The sequence below is a fragment of the Cheilinus undulatus genome, linkage group 4 (genome assembly GCF_018320785.1).
Source record: "Cheilinus undulatus linkage group 4, ASM1832078v1, whole genome shotgun sequence".
NCBI classification, from domain to species: domain Eukaryota; kingdom Metazoa; phylum Chordata; class Actinopteri; order Labriformes; family Labridae; genus Cheilinus; species Cheilinus undulatus.
Genome location: NC_054868.1, coordinates 50,902,965 through 50,926,662, shown reverse-complemented (window position 1 = coordinate 50,926,662; position 23,698 = coordinate 50,902,965). Strand labels below are relative to the sequence as shown.

Sequence of the window (23,698 nt, the reverse complement as noted above, 5' to 3'; positions counted from 1 at the left end):
TAACTGAGTCAGGTTTGTTGGCTGACTTGCTCTCATAAACCTCTTCAGCTCTGCCCACAACTTTAGGATTGAGATCAGGGCTTTGTGATGGCCACTCCATCACAAAGTCTGATGTCTTGAGATGTTGCTTCAATGATGTTCTTTCCTCCTGTTGCCATCTTTTTGGGAAGTGCACCAGCCCCTCCTGCAGCAAAACACCCCCACAACATGATGCTGCCACCCCAGTACTTAACAGACTGGATGGTGTTCTGAGGCTTTTCCTCTAAATATAACAATGGCTCTGATGGCCAAATAGTTCAACTTTAGTTTCATCAGACCAGTGTGGATGATGACACTCTTACCAGCTTCAGTCAGCATCTTCACAAAGTCTTTAGTTTTTGTTTAAGGGTTGATGCACACATTTGGCACCAAAGCACATTCATCTCTGGGACACTGAACCATCTCTGTCCTGACTGGGGAGGTGATCAGACATTGCTATGGTGTTTATACTTGGGTATAACTGTTTGAACAGATGAACGTGACACCTTTAGGCATCTGGAAATTGTACCCAAGGATGAACCAGACTTGTGGAGGTCCTCAATTCTCCTCCTGATATTTTGGCTGATTTCTTTGGATTTTTCCATGATGTGTGCACAGATGTGTGCCTTAAAATATATCCATGAGTGTGCCTCCAATTCAGATGTTGTCAATTAACCAATCAGAAGCTTCCAAAGCTATGACATAATTTCTGGGAAAATTGTTTAAAGGCATAGTAATTTTAGTATATGTAAACTTCTGACTTTTGAAAAAAATAATAAAAAGTTATCTAAACAATTCTCTGTCTCACTATCCTGGATTTTAGCAAATAGGAAAAATTCTGGTAATCCTATCTGACCTAAAACAGGAAACCTTTTGTCTGATTTAATGCCAGACAGTGAGGGAAAAAAGGTTTTGTGTATTTTTATACAGTCTATGTAAACTTCTGGTTACAACTGTATGTGTAGACAACTTCCACAAAGACAAACACAAGAATGCCTATCTGCAGTCCTGTCCAAGGTCCAGTCATGGATGAATGGAGTAAAATTATGTGTGTGAGGGTATTTGTGTACCTGGCTGTCTCTGACCAGCAGCTGGTAGCTGCTGTGTTCGTCCAGGCTGAGGTCGTCTGGCAGCGCCAGAGATGAAGACTTGTCTGACAGCTGCTCCGACATCAGAGACGCCTGCTCCACCTCCGCCAACTGGATCTGTACAAGCAACACAAAGACGTGTCAACAGTCATCTGCTTCCACCCACAGAGAGGGGGGTCATCACAGCCGGCTGATCATTTAGATGAAGAGGAAAAGTATTTGAAGTGTTCCTTGAAATGAATAAAAAAATGACTAAAACTGATACATTTGTGTTTAAACTCACATACAACACCCAAATAAAGCTCATTCTGAAAACGAGAACTCCTTGGTCAAACAAGATATGACCTAGAGAACATGGTAATAGAGCATTGTGTCATTAATTCAAACATGCAGGATGTAAACTCAAGCACCAGGAGGGTCTCAATCAACTCTAATTAAAGCTGACGCCAAGTGTAACAGGGAATTATGGGCACCATAGTGCCTGACTGCACTCATATTATGGTGCATGCTAAACTGAAGGGTTTAGTTCTCAGGTCACGAAGTAGAACTTGAGTGTAGTTTACTCTGGAGATGGAGGATGGCCATCACTGCAACAAGAGGGACAGACTATTGAAAACCACTGTGTGCAGATTTACTGCACTTACTATGCATCCTGCCTGTCAATACATCCCAAACTTTGAATGAAAAAAAAAAAAAGTTTTCAAAATAAAAGCCTGATTGTGTCTATCTCCTAATGATGAGACTCACCATTAACCATTCTTCACATATTGCTTTTATTCAGAAATTCTTCCCAGGGCAGTTATTTTGTTATTTAAGGTCACCCTGGTGCAGTTTGTTCGTGGTGTGAAAGCAAAGCGGAGCAACTTGTGAACCAAAGGCAGGAAGCGGGTTTATAAATGTGGTTTAATACATTCAAACCACTTTGTAAACCCATGTTATTTAAAGTGCTATATAAGTAAAGTTTGTATTATATTATTATTATTATGTTGATACCCCATCACCCCACCATGGAAACAAGTTGTAGTCTCTTGCTCTCGCTCTCGTTTTGGCTCGTCTTCTTCGATAGATTGGAACACTTGCAACGTCACTTCCTGCTTTCCAATGTGGCCACGCCCCCATTTTAAGGGAAAAGCAACCCACACATTGAATGGCACTAGGTTAGAAAACATCAGTAACAACATGATTAAAAGCCATTTTGTTGTGTTTTGAGCCTTTAGCAATCAAAAATCCATAATTCAAGGCATGTTTTGTTATTCTCAAATGATGACGGCGTGTCAAAGAAGAGCTCTGTGTCTTTTTCACACATTCATTAATTTATTAACCACAGTCAAGTGTTAAGATCCAACACACATCAGGAATGTGATGTTGGTTTATGACATCTCCAGTCACAAGATGGGACTGGTCCGGTTTGACGGAGGACGCCTGAACACAACTTCATGTAAATGTAAAATTTTGTTGATTTCATTTTTTTGCGCAGCAAGGATTTTTTTTTTTTTTTTTTATAAATAGCCTACATTATATGTTTATCTCACAAGCCATTATATTTTTGCTCCCAATAACCGTTTAACTGTACGGTTTTCACATTTTAAGCTTTTGAATCCCTAATGAGTCAACCTTTTCATTTACTGCCATTTGTTTTTAAGGAATTTCCTCCCCAAGAAGGGGTTGGGCTGTCAGTTTTTGGGCAAAGTACTCATGGGTTGCTCTGGTCTATATTGATTCATTCGTCTAATGCAAAGAAACACATGATGAGCAGCTCGCTGCCATGCTTGCTGCTCATAATGTTTATGATAAAATTTCTGTTCTTGCCAATAGATAATTCATTTTCTTCTTCTATGTCTGCTTTTCTTCGTCATTGCTGTTTGGGACGATAGAGCTACAAACCTATAACCGCTTGATGTTACCCAGATGGTTTGCTTCATTTGACCAAGTGCAATTTCAGCCCCTAATAAAAGTCACTTTTAAAGTTGTAACACTATTCTTGGGTTCCCTGTTAAACTGTCTTTACATCAGTGAAATAAAATAAAAGACTGTCATGAATCACATAGACGTGTGCACATGTGCTCTTGATGTTTTAAATCATCAAGTTACAGGCAATAATATTTCATATTGCCTGCCTCAATCTCTGACTTCATTCTGCATGCAGTTGTTTCTGTACCTGTGTGTCAGTTAAGCATTTGTTCTTAACATAATTAAGGTTGTTTAGTTAAGTCTGTCATTGTAGCTGACATTATTGAAACAAGTACTTAACAGATAATTAGAATAAGCAGAACTACCGCCTACTGCTGTCAGGTGGGAAACAGCTCCTGGACAGTGGTAGTGCAATGGTGGGTCACACCTACCTATTCACACCCATTCACTCACACACTCATTCACTGATGGCAGAGGTGACATTGTTACACTGCCACACCCATTTACACGCCACTGACACAGCTGCGGGAACAAATTGAGGACACACTGACATGTGATTGCAGAAGCTGGGATTGAACCCACAACCTTTCGACTATGAGACAACCGACTCCAGGGATTTCTGTGGTTGTGCTTTTTTTGCAGAAATCTAATATGCAAGGGATGAACTAGGCCTGCATGGTGGTGCAGAGGTGAGCACAGTGGCTTCACATCAAGAAAGTTTCTTGTAAGAATCCCAACTGAACAAGACCTTCTGTGCATGTTCTCCCAGTGGATCAGTGGGTTCTTTCTGAGTATTGTGGTTTCCTCCAAAAGTCCAAAGGCAGGCTTGTTAAATTGAGTGGTGACTCCTATTTTTCTGTAGGTGTTAATGTGATTAGTTTGTTGTCTCTGTATGCCTGTCCAGGAGTTGCATGCCTCTGGCCCAATGACAGCTGGGACTGGCTCTAGCCCAGTGCAACATTGGATGAAACAGCTGAATACTAGATCACAGATGGATGGAAGGTGACATTAGCCTTTGACCTCTAAAGTCTGATCAGTTCATCCTTAAGTCAGAGTGGACGTTTGTGCAGAGCTTAAAGCAAGAGTTCCTAGGGTGTTGTGTGCATAAGAAAAGGAAGAGCATAAGGCCAAATGACCAAACCCTTTGACCTATGACCTTAAAAATGTTATTGAAGGTGTCCTTGACATTTGTGCAAAATTTAAAGAGCGCCCAGAGGGAATGACTAACCAGAAAACACAACACCTCTGATCTCAGCTATCATTGGCATGGAGGTATACAAATATCTAACATAGTTTCAGTCATTTTTCATTGATTTAGACATTTTAGAGGAAATGTTAGACATATTTAACCTTTAAATGCTGAATTAACGTTCCTGTTAAATCAAAGCAGTACTTTCAATACCCATCAACCATTACTAATTACCAAACTTTGCTCCATTTATGGCAGAAATAAAGAGATATTGATTTACTCTGAAGCTTAATGTTTCTAAAATGTACAACGGTTTATGAAATTGCCATAAATTACGGCTCACTGCATGGATAGCAGATCAAATGAATGTGAGATACAGCTTTAATACTGAAGGGAAGCAGAAAAGAAGGGGAGGGAATAAAATTGATGGTGCTGTATAAGAGAGAAGTTACATTTTATTATATTTGCTTTGAAGCCAGCCTTCATGCATGTCAGGACTTTTTATTATAGGCCAGGGAAAGCAGGAGAGGCCCTCAGTATAGGATTGTGTGAATATAGATTATAGTTTAATACTAGGAGCTAGCAGTCACACTCCTGCTCCAAACACATGGACAGTAATCTGCTGTGCCTCACTCACTTCTCTAGCCATACATTAGACTGGATTCATGGCTTCATTCCCTCTGAGGCAGAACTGCTTCAAGGTCATGTGTGACTGATGTTTTTCACACGTCGGCGTACGTCATGAGTGAATGCACGTGATGAGCCGTGAAGTTTGGAGCATAAATCAGTGGTGAAATTCAGGATTGGACCATTGAAAGAGCTGAGAGTTAAGGAAATGTCTGCATGTTCTAAATGGTTGCAATATGGAGCCAATCCTGACAGCTAAGCCCCTGATATTGGATGGAGTTATTTCAGTCTTCATAGGGAAATAAATCTGGGTATTAACTGTATCTGATTTCATTCTGAATAAAAGGAAAGAGTCCAAAACAGGATAATAAGATTAAAAAATACAATTGATGTGCATGTGCCAGTGATTCCCACCTTTTTCTGATAACTTTGAGGGATAAAAACTTGATTTCATGAACTAGTCCTCAGTATTTTTCACTCATGACAGGAAAGATGGAAACATTTGAGGATTAGGCTGCTATTACACCGTGTCACACAGCTCTAATAACTTTTTTCTGGAGGAGTACATGCATTCATTAGGGGGAAATAATTGACACACCAGCAAAGAATTTTCAAGGAACAGCGACTTTGTCAACCTTAATAATTTCTCCCACAATTCCCAAGTATTTTTTCTGCTTAATGGTCTGTGTGTACGGTGATTTTCGCCTTGGCTGCACCAGTGACCTCAGTTATCACCAGCATTTAATATTATTAGGTTAAAAGGTTGACTTCTGCTTCCTCTGTCATATCTGTACGGTCTTTCTTCAACAGCACAATGTTCCTTATACCGTCCAATCCATTCCACTTTATTTATATGGCATTTTATAAACATTAAAGTTCACCAGTGCTGCACAGTAAAAACACAGAAAGAGACCACAAAAACAGCAGAAATGAAAAAATTAGGTGAAAAGAAATAAAAGCAGAGTAAAGTTTGACACATGGCGACACACAGGTCTGCAGAGATGGTCAAGGTCAAGCTTGACGGCAACTCTTTTTTACTACTGATTATTTTCCCACACCTCGGTCATATGCAAGGGCATCCAGAGCACAGCCGGGGTTGTGCCAATCCTCCTTTCCACCCGATGGTGCCCATAGGTCAATTTCAATGCCTAAAAGTTCTGCACAGTACTGTACATCTCCTACCATGTTGCCTTATCAAAGGTACACATTTTTAATACATTTCAATACAACTGAGAAAAACAAACAGTGCTGATGCGTTGGAGAATTTTTCTTTTTTGAAACAGGGCAGTTTTTTAAAGTAATTTAAAAAGAGAATTCCATGATCTGCAAAATTTACAGGATATGTTACTTATTGAAACATAAAATCTGTGTACTCTGACAGATTACTTTGTAAATTGCTTCTAACACTGGTGGATGAAGACCATCAAACCAATTTTTAGCTGTATTTATGAGAAAGAACTCACACTGTACTGCTGAAAATTGTCAAAAAGGAAAGAGAGTACACATTTTCCTGTCTATTCTAAAGCAAATCAATGCCAGAGCTATGGAATCAAGCTATTATAATGGTACAGAGTGTCATGACCGCCATGCAGTTCTTATCTGCATTTCCATTACACAGATATAATAGTAACCTTCCTTTAACCTTGCTGGATTTTCACTGGGAATACTGGTTAAACTGGATATTACATACATTTAGAGCAGGGCTTTATCTCAGCCACTATTATTGTTATTGGATTGTAAGGGAAATGTTTCTCCAATTTTCATTTCATTTCAGGCTGTCAAATGCAGTCGGACTAATTTCAAAGGACAATTGGTAACTAGTGTTGAGAGTAGTATGTTGAGAGTTTTTGCATTTTTTTATTGCATGTTGAAAATTCAACAGTTTTGCATTTCAAAATAATTTCTTAGTCCATATTCAAATGTGGAGGGAAGCTCCCCAGTGCAATGACTAGTGAAACAAATGAAGTCAGACATAGTCCTGAATGTGGTCTCAGACTTCATTTAAAGTATGCAACAATAATACAGCATTACATCTACATCTTAATTTTACAACCAATTAAATCAACAGCATTGACTATGAAGACTTCTAATGGAAAAATAAGGTGAGTTTAATGGTACTCTGCTAATGTATGCGTGAAACAATCTCCACTCATTGAAATGAAAGGCCAGAGTTTCAAACATAGTCTATGAACTGCCAACACAATACCACTGCTCAAACCATCTGCCTCTGCATCTCTACGGCAACTTTCAAAACAATATACTTAGACAAATAAAGCTCAGCGTTAGTTCATGCAGAACACCGTAGTCATACGCCCAGCCATAATCAGCTGACGGCAAGCTGATCCCAATTGTCGCCTCTCAGCTCCCACAGCCAATCACAGCTCTTTCTCTCAACACAGCTTATTAAATATGACATACTTCTCATCAAAACCCTGGTTGCATTAATGCTGATGTACCACACTGCTGATGCTGGCAAAGCTTCACCTCCTCCACCCCAGCCTCCTCCTTTATAACATAAAGCTTGTTGCACCCTCGTTTTTAGATTCCTGCTACTATGAATTAATTGCTTTTGAACTGATTTTATTGTATTCAGTATGCATTGTCATTAATGTATCTAACCATGAGGGGGTTTCTAGCCATGCACTCCCTGGACTAACCCAAGGAGCATCTTTAGAGCAGAGCCTTCTCCACCAAGTAAAACTGTATATCCATTTTGCAATTAGGGATGGGTACCGAATTGGATACTTTAACAGGTACCGACCGAATTCCGCCGGTACTCCCGGATACTGATTCATGTAAAATCAAACGGTACCATGTTTCGGTACCTAAATGCGTCCTTGTGACTGGAAGAGTGGAAGAGTAGTCAGGTTTTCATGCCGTATGTGAACGCAGCATTGCACGCATGAGAGTAATGACGACGGTCACAGCTCACTGAATCAACAAAGCAAGCATGGCTGATAGGAGGAGATCGAAGGTAGCGCTCCACTTTCAAAATACAATGCAGATAACGCTGCAATATCTGTTACGTTAAGTGCAAGGCTTTCCACAGCAAAACTTCTAATATGAGGAAGCAGTGTGATGACTGACGATTCAGATCGGCTCCCACTTCTTCCTGATCGCTTGCCCCCTCCCTCTCTCTCATACCGAATCCTCACTTTAAACACTGTGATTTGCCTGTTTATCATGTGGATATCAACCATGAAAATATACCAGATAAAGGCATACATTTGTTCTCTCAGCCACCAAACAGAGACTTGATTAAAGCACACTACAGATTGACTAGTGGAACTAAAAGTTGTTCTCCATCTCTCCAACTTAGCACAGCTGGTGCCGTATGAAGCACTCTGTCAGGATGGATGGATCCAGAGTGATTTGAAGGAGTGACAGAGCCACATGCTTGTCTATACTGCTTATTTTCATCACATGAAACAATTTGCCATATTCTATTAATTTCTGCAGTGAATACAAATAGAACTTAACAGACTTGGTGTGCAAGGTTCGGGTGCATGATATTTTTTTGGATTAAGGCTTGGTTATACTTCTGCGTGGATGGATGCATGATTGATTGTTTTGATATTGATAAATGCATATCTAAAATTCAGTTTTGAGGTTATATAACATTCATTATTGCATATTACTCACACACAAAAGTACCAAAAATGGGTATTGTTTTGTACTGGTACCGGTTCACAGATACTGGGAATCGGTACCGTACTGGTTCAAACTTTAAAGTTGCCCATCCTTATTTGCAATAAAATGGTAAAATGTATGATGAGTGTTCCTGACAGAACTTTATTTTGCAGAAAGATGTGAGCTGCAAGTTTTTCCTAAACCATAGATTACTGTAAACATGCAAGCTTTGTCATATATTTGATATTATATTCAATCTAGAATACATATAATTTTGCACAGAGCTGGCGAAAGTCAGAGCATGTGTATTACACGGCTTCTTTTTGTTTTTACAGGCTGAAAAGAGACAGGAAGAATAGGTAAGGTCACAGGTAGAGAGAAAAAACAGTGTGCCAAGGATTGGAGCCCTATCTCCCAATAGTACAGAATCCTTAAAAAAATTCCTGGACCCAGACGGTGATCCGGATCAGTCCCAACATCTAATCAGTTCTTCCCTATGCCATTTCTGACATTTGCTGAAAATTTAATCAAAATCCGTTCACATCTTTTTGAGTTGTGTTGCTACCAAATGAACAAACTAACAAACGAACAAACCCACCCGATCACATAACCTCCTTGGCGGATAAAAACCTTATTTGGAATCAAGTCTTTGGTTGACAACACTAGCTAATCAACCCATAAAAATCACAAAGAATATCCTCATACATCTTATCATATCTATGTCTTTAGTCTCTCACTCAGGCCAAGTTAACAGAAGAATCAGACCAATTAAATACAAATAAAAGCCACAAAATGGGGTACTTCAAAGACAGAGGTGATTAAGGTTAAATAGGGATACAGAAGATCCTACAGTATCTATAATGTATGTATCAATAGGGAGAGCTCTCAAAAGAAACTGCTCTATTGTTTGATCACCCTGACTCTATCTGTAGGAATACAGACAAATTCATCAATAAATAAATATCAGAGAGTCATAAACAAACAACCTGAGGAGTGTGATGTGGACTCACTGAGACATTTGATCCTATGTTGACCAGAGGATGCAGATGTATGCAGATGTAGGGTTGACGCTTCCACTCTCCATCTGTGAAATGTTTGACTCATGCCCCGGGCTTTGGCAGACCTCCGCACATTCATGAGATTTAGTCATGTGAGACTTTACCTTCCATCTACCCTCCACACAGACACGCATGACTAACGGGATACGGTATAGACTTATACATTTACAGGGTAAACACATTTTCCCAGCCTGTATTTCTCACTCAGGATTGATTTCTTCTGCAGACAAGGTTTGTGTGTAGACTCTCACTACTTTGATCCTGAACTGTGGAGCTCAGGTGTTTATTTTGGAGTTGAAAACTTGCTTCTTTTTTGGTACAAAAGCTTCTAACTGGGGCAGCAGAACAGTACAGAACATCACTAGGGTATCTGCTACAAGCTGGTTTGTTTTACTCAAAAACACTGATAATGCACCTACAGGACTAGTAATAATTTGCACCACTGCATTAATACCAAATTAGATTTTTTTTTACTGATAACCTTCACAGAGTTACAGAGCGAGTTTAGCACGTTTAACCACCCACTGTTCTATAGTGTGAGCCACCAAGTAAAGGAGCACTTATACATATGCAGAGATATAGATCTGCATAGTGTTACATGGGTGGGCTGACAGAAACTCTGCAGATGAAAGGCCTTTATTATCATCACCACATGATTAAAATGAAGGGCTCGACAGTTAGAATGCAATAAAAAGAAGGGATTCATGTGTGAGCGTGCGCGTACGGGAACCTACTCACCTCTTGTGGGTGGCTCTTGCAGTCCTTGCAGACTGGAGGAGAGCAGTAATGATGGAAAACTGAGCCCGAGAGGTTGTCAATCATGTCTCCCTCCATAGAGTCTTTGATCAGCAGAGACACGCTGTCAAGCCACTGGCTCTCCTGAAACAAACACATACACATGTCTCATTGACCTTTTGTGATTCGTGGAAAGAACGTCTTCTTTTATTAGAATGACAGAGAACATGCCGTTCACGACTAGTGGAGGATTTAAATGTGATATAATCCAATTAAAGCAGTGAAGGCACACATGTTGAGCTGCCACTGATACATATTTTCTTCTTTTCTTTGTCTTAAGTGAAAAAAAATGTGATACAGGTATACTCTGACCACAGAACTTCTGATAACACAGTTTATAAGAAACATGACACTAATGCCTGAGCACTCATCACCACTCGTAGACTCCCCTGACACACCAGATGGATTGTTCCACATAACCACTGCATGGATGTATTTCACATTCGTCTGGGAAAGCTTCCATTAAAAGTGTTTAGGAAGGGCAGGACTTTAAAAGAAAACCTTGGAAGATTATTGGAGGAACGCTATGTCTGTCAAGTGCCTGACCCAGCCCAGGCATGACCTGTTCCGAGGACAGTGTCAGGTGGGGAGTTTGACTGGGACGCTACACCTGTCAGACAGTAACGCAGGTGTCCTAAGGTGAGCTCAGGGAGGACAGAGACCTCCCATGGAGCAGAAGGGCAAAAGCTCGCTTGATCTTGATTGTCAGTATGAATACAAACTGTGCTGATGGGCCAATCAGAGTGAAAAAACAAAATGACATTGTACCCACACACAGCTTCTGGGCTGCCAGGCTTTCGCTGCCGCTGTTGAGCATGGCGGAGCTCTTGGGTGAATAGAATTCATTACCCCATTTGGCTAAAGATGCTTTTAAACTGTGTTTAACTGACTAATCTAAAGTAGAGAAAATGGTCAGAAAACAGTCAAATTCATCACAGAATTATGACGAGAGGCTGGTGTGCTGAGTAGAGTGTAGCCAAAGTTAGCAGCTAGCTCAGCTAGCCTTCATACCTCTTTGCAGATCAGTACCATGTTTAATGTGGATACACATCACTTTGGTTGGGTAGAAATACCCGAGTAAAACCCTCAACAGCCTATAGGCATCTTTGTTTCCATTTTTTAATTCAAAATGTTTTTATACCGGGCTGATCCGACGACATGTTAACCGTTAGCTTTACATGGTAATATCCAGCAAAGAGACAAGGAAAACCTCTTGCAGGAGGGTAGCGACCATTAAACAGTGGTAGTAGTAGTGAGAGGCTTTTAAAATAGTAATTTGACCAGGATTCCAGGCCTGTGTTTTAAAAAATGATAGATAATTAGTTTAATCAACTCGTAACTCATGTGCCAATTATTTTGATACCTGAAATAACCACCTAGCTGTCTAATAATGAACATCTCTACTCCATTTGGTGTACTTGCTTAACTGTAACCCAACATTTTGGTTTCTTTGATGAATTTCAGATAATTAAAGAGAAAAGCTGTTAAAAGTGCCCTTTGTGGTTTGCATTGCACTGAGTGATCCTCCCATGCTTTGCAAGTAGCTCGATAAACACAAGAGTTTTGTTTCCAAAATCCTTAATAAATTTTGGCAAAAAAAAAAAACTGTATAGTGCAAATATTGCAGAACTACACCTTATAAAACCTCCTATCACTAATATAACTCTTCAGGAAATAAAAAGTTATTTGATTTATTAGGTTCATTACATTATCCAATCATCAGATGACTTACTGAAGTCAGCATCTCTTCCAAAAGACTGTTTCTCACTTTGCACTGAGCAAATCCATCATCTGTACTCCTCCCTCTCCATCATTAACACTCTGTCTTCTCTGACATCTTTAGTCCAACACCTGCTCCATCATCGTCTTGTGCTGTAACTGGGCCTCTTTTCAGTCAGTGCTGGCAGGTGCAAAATGGAGGTCGATGACTTTTCGCCTGCTCTAAGCTTATCAGATGAATGTCAAGTGTGTAAAATTAACTACACGATTGCTTTAAAAAACAGCTCTGATTCTGTTAAGAATCAGAGCAGAGCTAAGTTAAGATGCGCATGACTTAGAATTCCTGCTGAGGAGCAACATGGAGCCTTGAGTAATTGGTTTCAGTCAGTGGGATGCATTAAGTAAATCAGATCAGGGAGAAGTATTCAGGGTTGGATTTGGACTTGGAGACCAATCATGAGCACACAAGTGTCCAAGTTGGTTGCCTTAATCTCTCTTTTTCTCACTCGTCATTTTACTCTGACTTCTGTAAACAAGACCATCGGAAATGTCAGATATTTTGGAAGATGTGGTGGTGTGACCCTTGTGTTGTCCAAGCTTCAAGGAAGGGTGTGTGTACCACAAACATAGAAGCATCAATAACCTTTGTTTTCTGTAGTGAAGACAGAGGATGCAGGTTTTCGAGGTGTGACTTTCTCACATTCAGATCCCATCTGCTTTCTCCAATGACTAAATCAGTTCTTATGAGTTGTGTTTTTCCGCGTCAGCTCAGCTTTTTCTGCCACTGCATCTAAAGTTAAAACCGCTGCTCCCTCCAGCTGCTCTTTCCTGCTCTTTCTCTCCATATGAGAGTAACTGCTGACGACTGTGAGGTGAAGAGGGCAGTCACAGTCGATAGTCAGACCTTGGCCGCACCCCCGATGTACTACACGCACACACACACATACATATTGTTTCAAGTGTGGAGAGACACACAGCGAGGGGTGAGGCAGCCTGATTGATTGGCTTAGCCGGGGGCCACGGTTGTGGTAAATGGTGCCCATGACCCTGTTTGATTCACTGCCCTGCCTTCTGATTTCTCCCACCCAGAGAGGCTTTCATCCGCTAAGAACCTCACTCTGCAGTTCACAGTTCCTTTCCATATTACATTTATTTTATTGCTTTTCTTTTCATAAATCATCCATCATATTTCTAAAGAAATTCTGGATCAAGACTGATCTTTCCTATTTCTCTGCTAAAATACTAATGCAATAGGCATATTTCTCTGCAGTATCTAGATTATCTTTACACAACAGCAACTTTAGCGTAAAATGCGATCTTTGGTTGCATATTTGCACAACAACAAAACACATTAACCCTCAGGCCCTCCTTTAAAAAAAATCCCACTCTCCCTCTTAGAGCCCTTTTAGGTCATTGAGTATATTTAAAGTATCAAAAATGAATGAAAAAACTTTTTTTTTTTTCGGTCCTCAACTCCAGTCCTAATCATGTATAGCAGATGTGAATTTTTTTTTAAATCATTTTAAGCCTATAAATGCCAGTTTATTTACAATATGTCACTTTTTCTGACACAAAAAAATGAATTAATTTCTATTTGAAACCTGCAAAGCAGATTTTTTTTTTTTTTTTTTGCAGGAATTATCGGTCTTGGATATGTCAATGATTAGCAGCAACACTGATTCTGACATACCATAAAGTGTTGTGTAATAACAAAAGAATTAAAAAAAAATCACACTCTTCCTCTTAAAGCCCTTTTAGGACATTGGATATATTTAGAAATATTAAATATGGTCCTTAACTCCAGTCCTAATCATGGATAGCAAATGTGGATTCATTTTCATAATTTTAATTTTTCACCAGACATCCATAGAAAACACCCAAAGTAGTTTTAGTCAAAATAATTAATTCCACTGGTCTACAGTCACTGATATATCCTATCAGTTCAAACAAGGTCATTACCTCCCACAATGCCTCTCTGCAAACATTGAAAAATGGTGAAATTTGGCAGCATTTTTTGGTGTGCAAATATTTTTACCCCTGAATGACTTAACTACAGAAGAATTAACAGGATTTCTTATTTCTGTATTGCAGTGGCAGTAGAATGAAAATAAGTGGTTTTAATGGTTGTCAATGAGGCCTAAAAGGGCTTTAGGAGGGAGAGTGTGAGTTTTTTGTCTACATGGTGGAAAATTCTGTCAACACAGAGTGGATAGTGAAATTTCAAAAATTCATAAAAAATGAACATCTTTGTCAAATATCATCATCTTAGCATGACAACTGCCAAAGTATGAGCAAAAAAATACAATAAAAAAGCCCTAAAGGGCTCTAGGAGGGGCTGAGGGTTAAATTAAAAGTTTTTGAACCATTTCACACAATGCTAACTTTTGAAACCTCTTTTGCTGTTTGAACTCTGAAAACAGAGACTTCATGACGACTAAAAAATGTAAATTCATACAGAATGCAATGATTTATAAATCTCATTGAAAAATAAATTTTGCAAGAGCCACAATCTACGTGGTGAAAAATTGGTGAAAAAATGGGTAAAGTTAAAAAAATAAGTTAAAGCTGGCAAAACGGTCTAAATGCAGCAATACAGTGGCAAAAAATGAGGAAAAAAGTGGCAGAAAGGGGTGTGGAGGAAAAAAAATGCAAATTATAAAAAGTAGGATAAAAGAGGCAAAAACTGGTGACAAGGGGGCAAAAGCAGGATGAAAGTGCCAAAATTTGGCTGAAAGTGGCAAAAAGTAAAGTAAAAGTTCAAAAAAATGGCAAAAATGCAAAAAAAAAAAAAAAAAAAGGGTCAAAAGGGGGAAAATAGGCAGAAAACTGGGTGAGTAGTGACAAAAATGCGGGAAAAAAGGGGGTATAAACGGGTGAGAAGTGACCAAAGAAATTAGTTAAAGTTGGCAAAAATGGTAAAAAAAATGTGACCAAAAAATGAGTGAAAAGTGACTAAAATGGTCAAAAAGTGGCAAAAATGGGGGAAAATGGGCTTTTAATGGCAAAAGGAAGCTAAAATTGGTGAACAATGGCAAAAAAAAAAAAATGTAAGAAAGGGGAAAAAAATTGCAAATTCCAACAATCAGGATAAAAGACAAAAACAAAAAAAAAACTGACTAAAACTGTTGAAAAGGGCAAAAAAGGATAATAGCGGCAAAAACAGCCTTAAAGTGGTAAAAAGAAGAGGGAAAAAAGGCCAAAAAGCAGGAAAAAATGGGCAAAAACAAGGTGAAAAATGTCAAAAATTGAGAGAAAAGTGCATTAATGGGTGAGTACTGAGAAAAAAAATTAGTTACAGATGGCAAAAAATGAGCGAAAAGCAAGCAGAGTGGAAAAAATGGAAAAAATTGAAAGAAGTGGGAAAAATAGTAAATTGCAAGTAGCAGGATTAAAGAGGCAAAACCCAATGAAAAGGGTTAAAATGGGCTAAAAGCAGCAAAAATTGATTAAAAACTGGTAAACAAAAAAGGGCAAAAAAAGGTCAATAAGGGCAATGGAGAATACAGACAAAAGATAAAGGTCGACAATTATGTCTGACAAATAAAGCCTACTGTATAAGTGGGAAACAAGCTGATTTATGTGACTTGCAATAGATAATTTCTGAGGTCAAAGTTTCCCTTTTTTAAGGTTTTCTGGGGCAAAGTATTTCAAATGAAGACATGAAAGAGCCACAAATCATCACAAAAGAGCCACATGTGGTTCATGAGCCACGTGTTGAGTATCACTGAGCTACATGGTCCAGCTGCTCTTTAGTTTGCAGGACACAATCCATGGGTTCCAAAAAAAATTTCAAATTTTGATTCATGTGACCACAGAACAGTTTTCCATTTTGCCTCAATCCTTTAAAAATGAGCTTTGGCACAGAGGAGACTAGAATTTCTGGACCGTGTTCAAATATGGCTTCTTCTTTGCATGATCCAGCTTTAACTTGGCCAACTCTGTTCCTGAGCCTTTGCAGTGATTTCCAGAATCATGAGCTAATATTTTTAATGAAGTGGAAAAATGCCATATTTTCATCATCTGATACGTGGCTTATTGTGAATACATATGGGTTTATGATATTTGACAATGATTGCAATGTTTTTGGAATGTTTTACACAGCGGCCCAACTTTTTTGTAACTGGGTTTGTACAGTATCAGAGTTCCAGTTAACATACATGAGTAGGTGGAATGCTTCTCATTCCCAGTTTATATTTCTTTAAAATTTCTACCATGTGGTCACTTGGAGAAGCAGTGGGATTCACACATCTAGATCAGTCAGGGCTTGCTCCCTTCGCTCACCCAGACAAACCATTTGTGCACAAGTTCACCTTACTGGTTTTCAGTTCTTTTAAAGAAAAAAAAAAATCTACATCTTTGTATGAATACACACGAACATTAACACTATGATTAGATTTTGTCAAAGCAACTTGCTGGCTAATCAGAAAAGAGATTAACAATCCAGCTCATGTAGAATACCACTTGAAAGACCTCATCCTCTCTTTTTTACTCCTCCTTTGGTTAAAAATACCAGGAGGCAGACAGACAATGAGCTAGAAGCACAATGAGAGTGTGGCTGAGCCCGCCACCCACTCACTGTATCTTCCAGTCCTTCCTCTCTCCCTCTCTTTCTGCTCTCATCCATTGACTCAGTGTCATATTTCAAGATGGATGACAACTTTAATTTCCTTTGGTTGGAGCTGAAGTACAAAAGGTCATTCAGGTTCATTAGTTTAACATCTGCAGTTCTGAACTAGAGCTAATTGCTAAAAAATCTCAAAAGAATTTAGATCGAGTCAGTGTAGCGTTAGCTAAAGGAGTGTCCATACATTATAAATGCTGGCTAGTTTCAGTCATGATATGTGCTCAAAATATTAAAAGCTTTTCAGTATGAGGTTATATGCAAAATATCAGTCCACATGTAGATAATGCACCAGGATCTCCCTAGCCAGATGGGCAGGAATAGGGCCACCTGTTTCTATTCTTCTGGCCCAGAGTCATCCACATCATGGCCGTATGAGGAACTTATTCTGGCTACGACTAGTTAAAGTAGTTGTAATGGGAGATACACATAATAGTTGTAAAAATGCCATGTGACCAACTGTGTCTGCCTTTGAATCTACAGACTCTACTGTCATTCTTCATTCTAGTTCGCAGCCTATGATGTGTAACTCTGCAGCCTAATAACAGAAAAACATAACTATAATAACTTTTTTTATATAGCACTTTTAAAAATAGTTGTTTATAAAGTGCTTTACACACAGCAAGAGCAAAAAACTCCCAGGCTGGCTGCAGAAGCACTACATACACAGAGCCACATACACAGAAAATACACAAAATAGATTTTATGCACTTAAAAATGGCTATATGGAGAAAAAGACTACTCCTACATTATATATATTTAGTTGAGTTCTTATATTGCCTTAAATATCTTAATTTTCATACCTGTGATGGGACATATCTTGTTATGGTGACTGTCATGACAGAGCCACAGCGACAAACATGGCTCGTTTGTCAGCGCCATGAAAATAAAAAAGGGAAAAGACTGTTACATGAGGCAGTACAATTTAAATGGAAACCAATGTTCTTTTGCTGTAACTCTTTCATGTTTTATTCTGCTTACGTGTGATGGACCATAGTTTTTCTCTGCCATTAGTTGTGAGTTCAAACGCCCATCCCACCCCTGTAACATGCATATACAGTACTATGGTATAGGGAATGATCAAGCATTAAATTAGATCATAAAACAAGCGGCATCACCATGTAAGGTGACACAAAATAGGTTAACATAAGGTAACATGAGGAAATATAAGATTACAAAGTAAAGTCACGTAAGGTAAGGTATCATGAGGCAATATAACATTAGGGGAACATTAGGTAATGTAAGATGATGAAACATTAGGTAATATTAGGTAACATTAGGTAATGTAAGGTGACATAACTTTAGGTAACATTAGGTAACATTAGGTCAAGTAAGGGGATGTAACATTAGTAACATTAGTAACATTAGGTATGCATTAGGTTACCTAAGGATACGCAACATAAGGGAACATATGGTAACATAACATTGGGTAACGAAAGGAGACGTAACATTAGGTTACAGTAGGTAGGCATTAAGTAACGTAAGGTGATGTAAAATTAGGTAACTTTAGGTAAAATTAGGTAACGTAAAGTGGCGTAACATTAGGTAACATCAGGTAACATTAGGGTAACGTAAGGTGAGGTAACATTAGGTAACATAAAGTAAAAATACGTCACATAAGGTAACATTACATAAGGTAATATTAGGTAACATTAGTTGATGTATGGTGACGTAACATCAGGTTACATTAGGTAACATTAGGTGACGTAACATTAGGTGACATTAGGTAACATAAGGTAATGTAACGTAAGGTTACATAGGGTAGGTGCAAGGTAACGTAAGGTAATGCAACTTCAGGTATTGTTACATGAGGTAACATAAGGTAGCGTTAAATAATGTAATGTTACATAAGGTAATGTAACATTAAGTAACATAATGTTAAGTACCATTACATAAAGTGACATGACAAGGTAGCATAACAGAGTTCTGTAATGTAAGATAATGTGACATAAGGTAATGTAACATAAAGAACCATAACATGAAGGGACATAACGTTAAGTAGGGTTACACAAGGTAACATAACATAAGGGAGCTGACATAAGGTAACGTAAAGTAATGTAATATAAAGTAACATAACGTAAAGAAACTTAACATAAGGTAAGGTAACAAAATGTAATGTAATGTAAGGTAATGGGACAAAAGGTAATGTTACACAAAGTTACATAAGGTGAAGTTATGTAGGGAAACATAACACCAGGAAACATTAGGTAACGTAATGCAAGGTAAGTTAAGGTAACATATCATAAGGTAGCGTCACATATGGTGAGGTAATGTAAGGTAACACCACATAAGGCAACGTAACTTAATATATTCTAAAGAACCATAACATAAGGTAAAGTCATGTAAGGTAACATCACATAAGGAAAAGTTACGTTAGATAGCATAAAATAAAGTACTGAACTCTGTGTTAGGTTTGATAACCTAATGTAAGGTAATATATTGTTATCTAGCATAGCTCAACATAAAATAATGTTCCAAAACATAGAGCTATGGACCATAAGGTTTTGTAACATAACGTAACAGAACAATGTCACATAACATACTATCATAGCGTAACACAGTACAACATAAAAAAAACCCCATAATATAACATAAGGTAACATGGCATAACATAACATGAAATAATGTAATATAACGTAACATAACATTGATAACGATGATAAAACAAGCAACAGTTTATATTATATTTTGGTAACATATTTTGACATAACACAACACAATGTAATATTAAAAGGAACATAACATTAAAATAATGTAACATAACATTACATGAAATTAAAAAATGACATTTTATAATATAACATAACATATGTTATACTAACACAACAAAACAAATTACAACATAAAAAGGAATTTAACATAAATTATTATACTGTAACATAACACAGAAGTGAAAGTTGTTAATATTACTTTTTTCTGTAAAATCTCACTAGAAGTGTCTGCCTCCCTCTGCAGGACTGATCAATACGAGTAAAGTTGCTGTCAGGAAAGCCAATGATCTCACATTAACTAACAGGATCCATAGAGCAGAGGGGAACTCCAAAAAACAGTAAAGTAGCTTTATACTGCAAATGAGACTTATTTTAAAGTCAAGTTTATTGAGCATTTTTAGCTGAGGATGCAAAAAGAAGGTGTCCTTGAGAAACTCTGCTGGTGCAGTTCTTGTTTTTAGGAAAGTTTGCAGATGGAGAGGGAAGACAGCATAGGACATACGACTTTTACACATGAGAACATTACATTGTAATGTATCTCAGACTTTCTATGATTAATAATAAAGATCTGTTTCCAGCTTTTACATGACAGATGGAGAAATAACATCCAATAAGCTCCCTCAAAGACTACTTCTCATCTCTGTAATACATATATACACAGGCCAGCAGGCAATCAGCTGAAAGCACTCCATGCTTTCTTCTTCTCCTAATAAGAAATTGTGTTTATGGGGTCAGTTTTAATGAGCAACCTTGTGGTTTTCTTGGCACTGTTGTCACCTGCCCAAACACATTACAGTTAAACACTCCACTTTACACCTGCCTGGTGCAAACAAACCTTTGTCCAATCATTTTGTGGCTCTCTGCTTCATTCTTTCAGCCAATGCAATCACTTCCTCATCTTCCATGTTCCAAATGTTATTTGTATTTGTTGTACTCTTCATTCCCTAGTATCCTGCTGCTTTGTTTCTGCCTCTTATTGTGTATTTATGTGTTTCCCTTCTTTTCTGCCTCAGCAGGCATACATCTAAAAATACCTATTTTCATGCACAGGTGCTATAATTTTATGTGAGCCTGATTATAAATGCAGTTCGTACCAACTCGCTGTTTAAGATGCAGCAATCAGGGAGCTGAAGAATGAGAGCCACCACCGTCACAGCTTCCCCCCCTCAATCATGGTATTTTTAGAAAGCTGGAGACAGCGGCCATTTCATATCTTAACACGTGTGTGCATTTGGGCACGTGGATCTTCAGCTGAACTTGTATGAGTGTGTGTTCAGTCTGTGCTTTCTGCATGTGTGTAAAAGTCATCATCACCTTGTATTTGCACAAGTAGGGCAGCAGGATTTCATGAATAAAAACAGCTCCAGATGCTGTGCAGACCCACAGAGCCTGGCATGATGTGCAACACCAACTGTTGCTGTGCATGAAGTTAATAAAGTCTTAAAATAAACCAGGAAAAACATGCCAATCACAGATCATTTGCATTAAGGGCTATGTTTATATTCTTCTCCTAAACTTGTCGGATGCTTGGTTGTTCTTATTTTCCAAGTCAGATTCAGCAATCTGTTTTAAACAGATGTTTTGCAGAATTGGGCAGCAACAGCACAACAAATATTGGTGTAATTACTTTAACTACCTTTTTAGTGGCTAGTTTAACAGTAGTTTAGCTGCTTGTTTTGATCAGGTAGTATGCAAGCATCCAAGCAGTCTGCAAAGCCTTGGAAGATGTCAGATGACACATAGACTTACAGGACTTAGACATCACTGTCAAATCCTTGATGCCCATGTCCCAGCCGCAGGTTGGTTAGAGAACAAGCACTTACAAGCAGTTCACTTACAGGGAAAACAGTTCGTTCTGAATAAACTAGCATAAAAAAAAACCCTAGAGTTAACTATAAACCATTCTAAAATCACCTCGATCCAACTATTATGGAGAGAGACGTATCAGAAAATGTGTAGTATTATACAGAGCAGTCCAATTAGCATCTGCAAATACACATCAAACTAATTTGATAAAAAAATAAATAAATTTAAAAATTTATTGCAGCTATTACAAGTATCCAAAATAATTATAAGGCACAGATGATATAGTCCCTAGATCAGTGGTTCTCCACTGGTCTAACCTATGGACCCACCAATGTCTTTGATGACAAATCGAAAGATATGTCAAAATTTATACCCAAATTTCCAAAAATTTACTACACTGCACTTAAGAACTTGAATCAAGAGACAGGACAAAAATGATAAATTTAACATCCCACCCCACTCACCCATCCTGCCCCCCCCCCCCCCAAGATCCCATGATATCTTAAGAAATTACTTCATTAACATGGTAAAAACAGCTTTTTTTTGCAAGAAAGGGATGTAAAGGAGTTGAAATATTGAAAAAAACAGCTTTTTTTGCAAGACAGGGACGTAAATGAGTTGAAATATTGAAAAAAAACATGCTAATGTTCCCATAGGTGCACAGATGGCCTAGCGGCCACATCAAGCCCCCACATCTTCCCATCCAGCTTTCTGAACATTATTAAATGCAGAAATATGTAGAGGAAAAAATATATTGACATAAAGCTGGCATATTTTGTTTAATTCCTTAAAAGAATTAAATAAAAACCTTGAACACAATTGAGATTAAAAAAAAAAAAAAGAGTCTGGACTGGTTTAATGTTTGATCTTTTTTTTACAGAAATCCACCTGTTAGCCATTATTAACAAATATGACGCATGGTAACATAAACTCAGTAGTTTATTCTTAATTTAAAAAAAAAAAAAAAAACTTTCAAATTTGGGTGGTTTTTTTTTGCTGGAAAATCAAATCAAAAGACCTGTTTCTTCCACAGGTTTTTCACCAATCAACACAGCATGTTTTAGCATCAAACCCAGTGATCGGCTGTTTTTGAATTCCCCTACTATACTAGCAGTGTGTACTGATTTGCCCAAAATGTAGTATGCAGTATGCGAACAAATGCGAAAGTTGCAGTATTCCAAAAATACCTGGATGACGTACTGATTCTGGAATTTTTCACAGTTTGCATTGGACCAGTCTGCTTCGTGTACTGTTACCCACAATGCAAAGCGCCAGGTCAGAGTTTGTAATGGCGGAGAGCGGAGAAACTTTCACCGGAGCGACTGACAGTTACAAATGGTAGTGCCATTACTTTTTATCTTTACCTTTTTAACATGTACTGTAGCGAAATAAGTTGTAATAGGGTCACTATTGTTTTTGTTTTGCCGTTACGGCTCGTAACGGCCGGAAAGGCGCTGTCAGGTGTGTCCTTTCACTGCACTATACATGCTAAGCTAAAAACACCGGCTATAAAAATCCCGAAAACTCAAATAAAAGCACCTCCCAGATTTTTTCTGTACATAAATGGATGGAAAACACTTTAGTGTTGTTTGCAATTGACCAGGGTATGACATACTTCTGTATACCGGAAACCAGCTAAACCAGGCCAAGCATACTACACAATAACGTACGACTGGCAGTCATACTGCATACTACTTGACAGGAGTATGCAGTGGGACAATTTGAAAATGACCATGGAGAATGTCACAGCCCCAGAAATATCCAGCGAAAATATTTCAATCGCCTCCTTCTGGCTGGCTGGAACTGATCTCACTTTATAACCTAAATATGAAAGAAAAGAATATGTTTTATTTTAAATGTTAATTAGAACAAAATGTCTGTTCATTTGAAAGTCTGGTCCAAAACATTCATCAAGGATAAACCCGACCCTTGTCTGAATTGTAGTTGATGACCTCTGGTCTAGTGGTTTGGTTGTCTCTGAGGCAGGCAGCTTAGGCTCAGTCTGACCTGTCAGCATTCTGTCACCCCTGCTTCTAGGTCACTGTCTTAGCCATAAAAAACCCAAGAAGAAAGGATCTGCACCTACTTAAAGCTAGTGTGATTTTCAGCCAATCCAGACAGGATTTTTGAGTCGTAAAATTGACCACAGCCCAGCCTGCTGCCCCTGTTGTACAGCATCTTCAATCACCATTGGCACAGCTGGAATACCTGTTTGATATGTACTCCCTGACAATAAAAAAGGAAATAAACAGGAAAAAGGCCTACCATTGGACCACCAGCTGAGACGGAATATTTGTCGTTTAGCTGCCAAGTTGTTTTTGCTGGTGATTCTGTTAGTGTGAGCGAGAAAAGGCAAGAGAGGGTTTGCTGGCATTTCTGTATTTTACATTTATTTCTCATAGGATTAAAATTTTTAAGAGCAGCCTTTGAATCTTCATAAGCTGTAAATGTCAAGATTAAAACAAACAAAAAACGGCTTGAGATATTTTACTTTATGTGAAATTAATCTAGAGTCAATGAAAATT

General features: G+C 38.3%; 1 protein-coding gene across 1 annotated transcript in view; it reads right to left on the bottom strand.

Moving 5' to 3' along the window:
- The window catches only part of LOC121507795 (voltage-dependent T-type calcium channel subunit alpha-1I-like), a 317,733-nt gene that overhangs the window by 14,393 nt on the left and 279,642 nt on the right, over positions 1-23,698 (bottom strand). The window contains exons 33-35 of the mRNA XM_041784135.1: positions 10,260-10,400; positions 8,227-8,229; positions 1,089-1,223 (exon numbers count right to left, since the gene is read on the bottom strand). Coding sequence (XP_041640069.1) covers positions 1,089-1,223; positions 8,227-8,229; positions 10,260-10,400 — 279 coding nt within the window. The remainder of the gene's footprint in view (positions 1-1,088; positions 1,224-8,226; positions 8,230-10,259; positions 10,401-23,698) is intronic.